At 32.2% G+C, this 11,451-nt stretch overlaps 1 protein-coding gene across 1 annotated transcript in view; it reads right to left on the bottom strand.

Moving 5' to 3' along the window:
* TRIADDRAFT_57243 (uncharacterized protein) overlaps positions 1-8,437 on the bottom strand; it is a gene marked incomplete at both ends in the record, with an annotated part of 9,508 nt that extends 1,071 nt beyond the window's left edge. Inside the window, 29 exons of the mRNA XM_002113233.1 lie at positions 59-173; positions 239-308; positions 419-508; positions 637-733; positions 1,074-1,163; positions 1,261-1,447; positions 1,549-1,597; positions 1,712-1,945; positions 2,040-2,121; positions 2,209-2,256; positions 2,441-2,632; positions 2,788-2,891; positions 3,241-3,349; positions 3,451-3,540; positions 3,624-3,827; positions 3,913-3,985; positions 4,127-4,191; positions 4,401-4,460; positions 4,539-4,610; positions 5,240-5,347; positions 5,470-5,616; positions 5,670-5,777; positions 5,899-5,961; positions 6,155-6,258; positions 6,479-6,548; positions 6,741-6,902; positions 7,145-7,213; positions 7,840-8,146; positions 8,418-8,437. Of these exons, the coding sequence (XP_002113269.1) occupies positions 59-173; positions 239-308; positions 419-508; positions 637-733; positions 1,074-1,163; positions 1,261-1,447; positions 1,549-1,597; positions 1,712-1,945; positions 2,040-2,121; positions 2,209-2,256; positions 2,441-2,632; positions 2,788-2,891; positions 3,241-3,349; positions 3,451-3,540; positions 3,624-3,827; positions 3,913-3,985; positions 4,127-4,191; positions 4,401-4,460; positions 4,539-4,610; positions 5,240-5,347; positions 5,470-5,616; positions 5,670-5,777; positions 5,899-5,961; positions 6,155-6,258; positions 6,479-6,548; positions 6,741-6,902; positions 7,145-7,213; positions 7,840-8,146; positions 8,418-8,437 (3,189 nt within the window). The remainder of the gene's footprint in view (positions 1-58; positions 174-238; positions 309-418; positions 509-636; positions 734-1,073; positions 1,164-1,260; positions 1,448-1,548; positions 1,598-1,711; positions 1,946-2,039; positions 2,122-2,208; positions 2,257-2,440; positions 2,633-2,787; positions 2,892-3,240; positions 3,350-3,450; positions 3,541-3,623; positions 3,828-3,912; positions 3,986-4,126; positions 4,192-4,400; positions 4,461-4,538; positions 4,611-5,239; positions 5,348-5,469; positions 5,617-5,669; positions 5,778-5,898; positions 5,962-6,154; positions 6,259-6,478; positions 6,549-6,740; positions 6,903-7,144; positions 7,214-7,839; positions 8,147-8,417) is intronic.
* Between the last annotated feature and the right edge of the window lie 3,014 nt (positions 8,438-11,451).

Below are 11,451 nucleotides of genomic sequence, written 5' to 3'. Positions count from 1 at the left end.
TTTATGCTGAATGGCGACATACAATACATTTAACATTTACTTATTAATAATAAATTACCTTCTCTTTTAACTGTACTTTTTCTAACACACGCCATAATTCGCGATCGTTATAATGATTGAGTGGATCTAAATTAGTTCTACAATCATGTATGATTATTTCGTTACTAACGTATCTGGAGTGGATAATTTCAAGACAGAAATAATTTCTATTATAGTAGATTTGTAACATCTTAAATACCTGATTGTACCCTCAAAAATGAAGGGATCTTGTGGTATCATTGACATATTGCGACGTAAACTATAAAGATCTAATTAAAAAATTCGATATAAGTAGTAGCTTTTGATCTAGTTTATTTCCCGTTGCACGTCGTATTTGTATGCTTGTAATTATTACGACAGGACATAATGTAATACTTACCTATATGGCTTATGTTATGTCCATCAATTAATATTGAGCCACTATAAATTTCGACGAGTCGGAACAGACATGCGCCAATAGAAGTTTTTCCTTATAATTGTAAGATAATAACGTCAGTTATATGTAACAACTTAAAAATTTGAAGTTACTAATACTTATATTAATATTGCATGCAATAAGTTAATGTATCTTTAAAACGATTATTCGGTATAAAATACCACTTCCAGTTCTTCCTACGATTCCGATTCTTTCCCCAGCATTAATCTTAAACTGTATACCATCTAGTACTGTAGGTAAATGAGGGCGATATCGCATCTATAAAGTCGAAATTTATTCGTGTAATGGCGATGAGATTAGGATCACACCATGAAATTATAATAATAATGCTTTATATATTATATAATACACTAAATAGAACATGTAATAATGGTATTTTGTACAAGAACGTAGAAATAAAATGATATAAGTTATAAAGCTCTTGTAGTGATTACTTTAACTTCTCTAAATTCGACTTCGCCATTTTTTATCCAGTTATCGTCAGTTATTACATCTGTCTTCTTAACATCCGAATTTTCTGTAGGTAAGTCCTATGTACTTATGGTTAGCTTCAGTTCTTATCATTAGTAATCAAAAACATTAACGACGTATTACTTACCTCACAATATTCGTTAAGTCGTTCAACGCAAGTAAATCTGGAGTTAGTCTCCAAGATATTTCTTACAGCGAATTGCAGTATGCCTTTAGTCTATCATAAATATGTCAAGTAATTAATATTACAAGAGTGAATTAACTTATTATTAATTATAGTCTGTAAAGGATATACGCGTAAAACTGTTAAATACCTGCATGATATAGACTAAAGCAAGGCCAGAATACGCAGAAGAAGCAAGTCCTCGTTCTATTACTACTGTCATAGCGCCAATAGCAACAAGGACTGTGATAAACCAATCTACCCTTATTGCAAACCAGCGATTTAAAGCCATGAATATCATAGTACACGATGAATTTCTATCAAGAAGTCTTCGAAACCTGTAAAAACATGCAGTAAAATAATGAGTCTTTAATAAATATACGGAAATCGATTATAAAAATATGATGTCGTATTACGAATAGCTAGCAGATTTACTAACTTTGTAAGGTATTCAGCTGATTTGCCATGAGCATGTATCACTGACAGACCTAACATGTAGTATATATCAATTTAAACGTAAATCCATAATTCGTTATATGGAAAGTCGTACAATAGTAATCGGTATTTTGGGAAATAAATACGTTATATATAAGTAATTTTACCTTCCATAGTTGCAGTTAGATGTGTCATAACGGGCGATCTACTAATACTCTCTAGTCTTTTTACTTCTCTCAATGTTTTACCAAAAACGTAAGCTAACATCGAGATTCCTAAAACTAAAGGAACAATAGCGATCGCTACCCAAGGATACGAAGCTAACACTACTATTATGGACCCGAGTAACGTAAGTACTAATAAAAGAGATCGGTCAGCAAACAACGGAAGCTGAATGTCAACTAGATAAAACGAAAATAGAACGAGTTAAGATAATTAATTGAATCGTATATTAAACTCGTATATTAATACTGTAGTACGAATTTAACTATTTACTTTCATCCATATCACGAGAAAATCGATTAAGTATTCTACCAGACGGTGTGTAATCGAAAAAACTCAAAGGGCATCTCAGAATCTAATAATTAATATAAATTATAAACGGATACTTAATAAAACAACTATTACATAGAATACCTATAAATATAATCAAACCGTATCTAACCTTATGCAACGCCTTGGTACATAATTTTGAAGATGCTCGTAAAGTCACCTTATTTATTAACATGATATTATGAGAAATATTAGGCGTAGTAAACATAGGACATAAGCTTTACAGTACTAAACTTGTACGTGTAAAGTATTACGTTATGTTAATATCTTTATTGACATATTATACGTATTAAGCTATTGTTGATATGATCGATTATAATATTATTACTATTTAACACTTTTACCTTTGAGAATGCAATTGCTCTAACACCTTGAAGTAATATCATGATTATTGCGGACGATACATAAATTGCTAAGTTAGTATAAAATGGTAATTGATTTGCAGGTCTAGATGAAAAGCTTGTGTTGCTGTGTGTTGAAGTTGTAGGTCCAGGTAAGAAATCGGAACTGTTATTAGTTGAATTCATGTTTGGACGCTAGATCGTAATGGCATGTTATAATTGATTAATGAATATTACTGAGTAACTTAACTAAACGCAATATATTCGTATACTATACATGTTATCTCCGGTGATATTAGCAGTTAATCTAACAAATATACGAGAATACGGGTGAGATATATTTTAATTACACTGATATCGCCACTCAGCCATTGTGAAAGCCACCAATCGGTAAATACTCGAACTGATACAGTAATGCCGTAAACCATTAACACCAGAACCATAACTAGATTTCCTGATAAATATGATGCAGTTACACAAAAGTTATAGATTATGAAAGACGATAGAGAAGGTAGTGATTAGATAAATTTATTATGACTAAGCTTATAATTTAGCCCATATTATAATCATACGATACGAGTATACTGTATAGGTGTTATATTAGTACCTCCAGCAAAGTTAATGTAACTCTTGTACGTCCTCCAGGTAATTTCTCCGGATTCTTTAGTTTCTCTATTTTTCTCTACTAGTAAAAAATATACATCCAATACGTTATGTATACCCGTTAGTAATAGTAGCTAGTGACGTAACTGAATATAGTTGTAAAAAGTGTTAATATACTTTGAATTGTGATATGATATAACCTGCACTTGTTTGAATTATCCCGTTGGACGAATCTATAAGGGTTGCTTTTTTATCTTCGATTTCATCTTCTTTCTTGTTACATAAATCACTAATCAGATCGGCGTATACCTTTAGCAAAAGGTGAACGCTAGAATTTAGCTGAAGACTGTAATGTTGTTAATATTAGGCGTATTGTATAGATATAACTGCTTTAAAAGCTGGTAGCGCACCTTATTGCTATTTAATAATTCGCTGTGACTACCACTGCCGATAATTTGACCATCTTTCATTAACGTTACACAGTCGCAGTCGCGAAGATACTGTGACAGCCAACGAATAATTAATACTTACAACGTTAAAAGTTGAATCACAGTTACAAAAAGATAATGTGCTATAGGCTGACCTGTAACTGATGAGTGACGAATAAAATAGATTTTTCTTTCAGTAATTCGTTGAAACATCTCTCGAAAATGTGTTTACCAACATCTGTGTCCACAGCACTTAGTGGATCATCAAATAGATACACATCCCTGTCGGCATATACCGTTCGTGCTAGACTGACTCGTTGTTTCTGACCGCCGCTCAAATTTACTCCTCTATCTCCAATCTGCAGTATAGTATAAAATCATATTTACTTAATATCGAAATTTACTATTTCACAAGTTTTATTGCTAAATTAGTAATTCACAAACCGAGGTCTCGTCTCCATTTGGTAGAGCTATTAAGTCTTCTTGTAGTGAGCAACACTCTATAACACGCTCATATCTGGTACATAGCAAAAAGAATACTGAGAAGAGCTCGTATTATGTCCGCAAGCTGTGTTACTAAATATTTATCTAGCAGTTATAATAGTTATTTTACTTGTTTACTGATACGAAAATTCAGATAGATTAGTGATATTATTACCTGGCGGCGTTAAAAGGATATCCAAAAGTTATATTATCTCGTAAAGTTCCATTGAAGATCCATGGCTATACCCAAAAAAATGGGTTATTTCTTGTAAACTATTGCTAATTTTAATGACGCTTTATACACTTTGCATATATTTCTAACGTTGTAGATGTTCATATATATATTAGCTGAATCTTAAATCTGATTTTGTAAATTCTAAGGCTAATACAAAATCGCTTAAACTCATATCTCAACGGAAATTACTAAATCTATAATTTAGATTATTTACCTGTTGAGTCACTAATCCTATTGATCCACCAACAGCAATACTTCCGGAAACTGTATTCATCTATAAACACAAAATAATTAATATAAAGCGCTAAACTTAAATTTTGTACATATTGTTAAATTTTGATTGCGTTATTACTTCGCCTAAGATGGCAGAAATTAAGGAAGATTTTCCGCTTCCAATGCGGCCGCAGATTCCCGATATTTCTCCCTGTAATTACACATATTTTTAATTTATACGCGTATATATATATTATATCAAATGCTTTGTCAAGCCCATAATGTATAGTTCTGCTTTCAGTAGCGATGTTAACATTTATAATACCTTCTTTAGCTGAAACTTGATGTCTTTTAAATAGAACTCTTGAACACCTACAGCTATAAAAGATCCATTATTACTGTATGTGGATTCTAATAAGTAAAATTTTTTAAGTTCGATAATATCTCTTTAATGTTAGCATAATGAATAGGCTTACAAGCATCATTGTTGGAATTGTCATCCTTTTTGTTCTGATAAAAGAATTAGCTGATTAACATTGTGACATTTTAATTACAACAGTGTCCATATTAAATGTTATATAAGAAAATTGAAAATTATTCTTGTAATCAAATTTTTTATCGGCTTAAATTAATGTAATTTAAACATTACACTTGTGTTCCACTTGAATAGTCCATTCTTAATAATTATCGCATTGTCGTTATCTGATAGTACTTCGTTATTATCTTTAAATTCTTCCATCGCTAGTAATTGCTGAAATTTATTTATCATTTATAGTATTACAATTTTAAGTTTGCGTTCAATAAATCTTTCATTGTAGCACAAATCGTTTCGTATCGTACCTTTATTCTTTTAAATGCAACGACAGCTTCTACCGACTGTCTGATCATTTGAGGAAACATATTTATAGTTTGACGTAATGCGTTTAATAGCGCAATAGATGTAAATGCCTATCCATCGTGTATATATACAAGTTGTTTAGTAATAATTTCATGTGTTTATTCAATTATTGCATTAAATACTGTAAGGTATAAAATTTACTTCTTCCTATTCCATTGAGATAAATACATACCTGAGCGGACGTTATAGGAACTCCAAGTAAAAAACCAGTTGTTAAGGTAAGTACTGATGCGAGAGCTGGTATGATCATGATAAATGAGATATTAAAACTTTGTATGTACGCAACTTTCTCAAGGCGACTTCTTTCACTTTGACGGAGCTCTAATATTTATTAGAGTACAAAATTAGTGAATTTACGAAGTGTCGGCTTACTAAGAAACTTTTAAAGTACTTGCCTTTGAGTATCGTCTCGAAAGATTCCTCCCAAGCATATAGCTTAATTAGTCTAATGCATTTTAAGACTTCGTTCATTTCACGAATCTGTTTTAGAGAAACCATGAGCAGTAATTATGATCAAAAGTTATAGAGTTTCATTATAATTAATTATTAATTCTATAGTATAGTCAAAAACTGAACATTACAGCAACCCAGTTCCTCTTACCCTTTGGTCTGTAATTACGATAGATTTTCTGCGAAGTTTTTTAATAACCTTCCCAACGGCAATCTAAGGTATATATTACATTGTAGTATTATTATGATGTACGGAACCGTGATTATTTAAAGTATTGCTGCTTTAAGAATGCTATCATGCGTATTAGTAAAATCGTGATAAATATCTTGTACTAAAACTATAACCTAAGCGACAATCTTAGAAAATATTTATGATTAATTAATTGTTATTATTCCTAGTTTCCTACCATAGACCCATAATAGAAAAAAATGACTATCAGAGATACCAACGCGACAGGTCCAATTGTGAACACTAATGCAGTTATAACTCCAATTATTGCCACTGGCGCGCCTGAATGAAAATTTAATTATAACATGGAAAGTTTGTAAATATTACAAGTGAGTGTTCCGTAATTCCTTACCTAGCTTTGCATTACGATAGATTTAATTTATAGTGTAGCTCCATACATATGCGTAAATACTTACTGCATACACCTTATTACTAATATGTTTAATAATTTTAAATTTTGTCTATGACTATACTATTAATTACTAAAACAAATCACTCCTACCTAAACAAAAACCAAGTAATAAAACAGCTTCATATACGCGTTGAGCATCATTTGCGCAAAGGTTGATAAGCTTTACAATTGGTATTACATGGATAATAACGAATAATTAACATGACGTTTTTACTTTAGTTATGTATCATTATTACACAATTTTATATAAAGCTACAGTACGACCAAGGTTATAATAACGGTACTACATTATATCTTCTCTTAGTACTCTAAACACTTTGTAGAATACAAAGTATGTATTACAATTGCTTACCTTTCCGACAGACCCACCGCCAGTATTCTTTAGAGATATAACTTTATTGAATACGAGACCAAAAATCATCGATCTAGCTTTTATAGCAGTTCTTAACGACACATACCAGGCAAGTGCGAAGAAAAAAGTGAATACAATTTCGCTGATCAGCATACTACAAACCTAAAATACAAATTTCTAAGGTTAAATAAGGCGAGGCCAACTCAAGTAACAAATATTTTCTGGCGTAACTTTGGTAATATTCTGTCATAGAATCCCAATAACTATTAATAGTAGTATTAAAGAGTAACATACTACCGATTACCGAAATATAAGAATATTACTGCTGTTATACGATTATCGTTCGTATCTATAAGTCTTCGAAAAGTGATATGATGATATTACTATTCACTTTTATAGCTTACCAAGATAACACCTCTCTCTACAGGAAGGTCGGTGGAGGTTGAATATTCGACAATCAGTCGCATAATTAACTAAAGTGGTAATGAAATCGTAATGGTTCATGAGTTAAAAGAAATTATCGTTCTTAATACTCTCTATGAGATAGTACTTTAATTAGATAAAGTTTCTACTTACACATCTAATTATAGTTACAATATAAAGAATAGTTGCTTTAAGAAAGTTTTTTCTAATATAATACGCGTATACACATTCGGTTACTTACAAATATTTATCAAAGCTATCAGTCTAAAATTTTTCTATGTGTATGGTAATACTCGTATGGTTATAATGAAGATTGCTACGTTGAGTATAAATTTTAGTATATTATTGCAAATAATGTGAATTACTAGCATTGAATCGTGATTAATATTAGTATTTACATCATATTATATTGGAGTAAATTCGCTAATTTACAGTACAAATTCCACAGTGTTACAATATACTAGCCTATGTATATTTTACAGGGCTATAGCATAACAGTATTGATAATTAATTTTAATAGCGGATGGTATGAAATATAACGTGTGTTGGATGAAAATAAGTCTACTTTATATTGTAAATGGGCACTAAGCATATATGCTTGTAAGGTCATAAATTTAGAAGCTATTGTATGATTTTGAAACGTCATAAAGAATGTATAATCGTTACGATCACTTACAGCACTACTAATAGAACAACCAATAACAATTGCATATACGGCCACCGATACCAATAATTTCTTCATTAATGCTTTGATTATAACACGTCCTATGGAAGCCTTACGTTCACCCCGTAATTTTATTTCTTCCTTCCATAATCTTTCAAAGATATCGGTATTGTATTTGTATGAGTCGCGTTCAGGAATTTTCCATATATCGTTAAAAGTTAATGGTCTTTTTCTTCCTATAGTAACTAAAGGAGTCATCCACCAAAAGCACATCAAAGACAGAAAGTTGGTCGATTCGTATGGAATGTAACTATCGCTGCTACAAATTAAAAATAGATAGTAAAAGTTACGTACTATCAATAGGTATATTCATCGATTTGCTAAAATATTATATGATTTATTTATTAAAAAGATCAACTTAGTTCAAGTTATAGTACTGTTTTCATGCAGTCCTTCTGCAAATACTACGGTATGTTGTCTGTATTTGCATATAGCTGAATCAGTAAGTTTTTTTCTATTACAGTAAACGTGCACAGAAGTACTTTCGTATTTCAATATGTTGTGATGGCCATAGCCAAATAGGGTTGTACCTTGTTTCAATTTGCTGCATTATTAACTAAATTAATGTCATATAACATTAATTGTTACAACTAAAGTGTTTTAGGCATCGATTATATATATTTAATTAATATAAACTAACGGTTGACAAACAATGAATATTGATGGTGATAGTTAGTTCACAGATCATGCCTTGATAAGGTAGTCTACTGTAGATCTATACAGCACAGCAAGTTCATGATTGTAAAAATAGCATCAAGTGTTTTATATCTGGTAATCAAAAGTTTTGCAATATTGCTACGATTCACCTGTAATTAAACTTTAAACGATTTAACTGTACTAGCATTTATCCTAATAATTAAGGATATAATTACCAGTAATAGATCCATAATTAAAAAGTCCATGTTTAAGATTATGAAATGATTACAGTAACTGTTTTAGTTGTCTTTGCTAGTATACAGTATTGACATTGAAACATGGACTTTTTAATTAAGATGCTGAAACGATTACAGTAACAGTTTTAGTTGTCTTTGCTAGTGTACAGTACAGTATTGGCATTGATTACCGGTCGATAAAGTGAGAAACATGGATTTGTGTGAAAATCTGGGTGAAATATGATTTTAATCATCGTTTGAATTTTCATTTTAATATTGTAATGATGTCTAAAACTAAAATTGTAGCGAGTACACCATATTGCAATAGATGCCTACTCCAGCAGCAATTCACATCGAATTTACGCGTATAGTGGAGTACATTGTAGGGGTTATCTACAGCACGGTAAAATCTCTCGTTTGGCACAAGCATGGAAAATAATTCACATGCAATAGAGAGTTAAAAGTATCAGCTATAATAGTCTTTGTGATAACTCAGTAGGTCAGGGATCAAGCTGTTTTTATTATTGTTCCTACTTTGACTTCCTGCACAACTCCAATTAATAGTACTGTACAGTATAGTACAGTTAATTAACAACTTACTGTAGACATTACGAGAATTGATTCACTTATGACGTGTATTCGTATATGTTATACTGTAGAATTAAGAAATGCAATACACATATAGCTGAATTAATGAAATGTAACTTTTGCTCTTGCATAGCTAGTGAGCTTTATTGTTATTAGTTAATATCAAAAATAACAAAACCGGTAAGAATAATCCGTTCTACTGTATGTCGCAGCTACCATACTTATAGTGTATCCCATCAGTCTACTCCTGCATGACCTATACGACAGTAATTCTGGACACTTATTATAGATTTCCTGTTATATAACTTACTGCTTCTTTGGTGTTGAAGAATGGTCATTCTCGTTGTCTTTAGTATGATGCGCCATAGAATAACTCAAATTGCTCTTCTAGTCTTATAGTGGCCTAGAAATGGATAGTAGCCTATCGATCGCACTGTATTTCAGCTAGCGGGTACTTCTGATGAGCAGTAAATTTACATACAGTATACGAGAGTAATCGATGAATGATTGCCAAGCACCTTAATGGTAAGTTACGTAACTTCTTAACCGAGGCATTTCCAGTATTGCAGGTCTAAATGGCGATAGTACATACGATAGTTAAAATAAATTGAGCCACAATAAAACGATTATACCTTGAGTAAAGTAATTGCAATCACTGAAAGATTTAAATGAGAAAATTATTGGTAGGCCGATAGCCGGTCTAGTCCTGCTACGATGGTTCATTAATGAATGGATTAGCAAACTCCAATAGTGAGCCGCGGTCAATTTACTGTGGTAAGTAAATTTTAAGCTATGTACTATATAAGGAAAGCAATATAAAAGGGATAGCTTAATTATAGAATAGTCTTAGCTATCATTAAGCCAAAGGATAACGGATAAAGTAATATTTCAAAGGAAACATTTTCCAAGGAAGATTTTAATTCTTACATTCAAGGTCCTGCAGGCAACCGGTGACAGACTGACTGGGGTGAAGGGCAAAGATAGACCACGCTTTGACAGGTCTTATTTAGAACGTTACTCATGCGTCACTTGGACGTTTGTACGACGTGCAGTACGGTACTGTACTGTACTGATACTACTTTACAAATCATAGTACCCATTCCACCTGGTACCGTACCGGATCAGTACAAAAACTAGACTACTATGACAGGGACGTGACGAACCTTCGGAAATGGTTGAAAAGAGAGATGTTGAGCTAGAGTGTTGCCAGTTCTGTCTTTCAACTTAGAAGAAATGTGCTGTAAATTTGGCTTCAATTCCATGCAGATAGATTAGTGCAACCTTGAGCAATTGGCTCTCGATATTTAGAATATTTTTGATTGCAGTATTGAACAATTCATTGTATTTCTTTCAAGTTTCTAATACAAACGATCAGTCGTGGTTACATGTAACGTCACTCCAATCATTTTACAAGTCACGTCGAAATACCGGTCTGTAACGGAACAGAATAATAAAATAATAATAACAGCTAGGGATTGCGTCATTATTTGTATGACGTGCACGCTGTAACGATACCGTAAGCTGTACTATTCTCTATGCTAGAATGATACACCTGCGATTTTACATCGTCTTGAGTCGGAAATCTGCTGTATATAATATGTTATACAGTAAATAGAATGTGCACGACTTCCAAAAATTGGAAGTTGCATTATCATTTTGCTCATGAATCTAAACTTAAATCTTACTAACTCTTCTAACGTACTTTTGAGGTGCTTAAATTTGCAAATGATTAAAACATACACTACTGCTGCCAACACCTCCCAATGTGACCGCTAGGTACGATCGGGACCGGTGCTGTACAGTGTACAGTATTCTGAAAAATTTCCTACCGGTAATAGAATTCATTAATTCTACATTTTCCGACACCCAGCCATTCATTGAAAACTTGGGAAGACTTGTTGTCATTACAATATTCATTTGCTGATACTTCTACGGAGAATATCCATTTGACTGCAGTGGTTCGAACAGCTTTAAACTATTGCTGCACCTTTTTGTATCGTTCCAATTCCAATCGATGCACATTTGACTTAAGACAGCTGAAACGATATATACCAAGAATGGCAGCAAAGTAACGGAGGCTACTTACCCCACCCCCACACATACT

This window comes from Trichoplax adhaerens, genomic scaffold (genome assembly GCF_000150275.1).
Source record: "Trichoplax adhaerens TRIADscaffold_6 genomic scaffold, whole genome shotgun sequence".
NCBI classification, from domain to species: domain Eukaryota; kingdom Metazoa; phylum Placozoa; class Uniplacotomia; order Trichoplacea; family Trichoplacidae; genus Trichoplax; species Trichoplax adhaerens.
The sequence above is the reverse complement of the archived record's forward strand: the minus strand, read 5'-3'. Positions and strand labels throughout refer to the sequence as shown.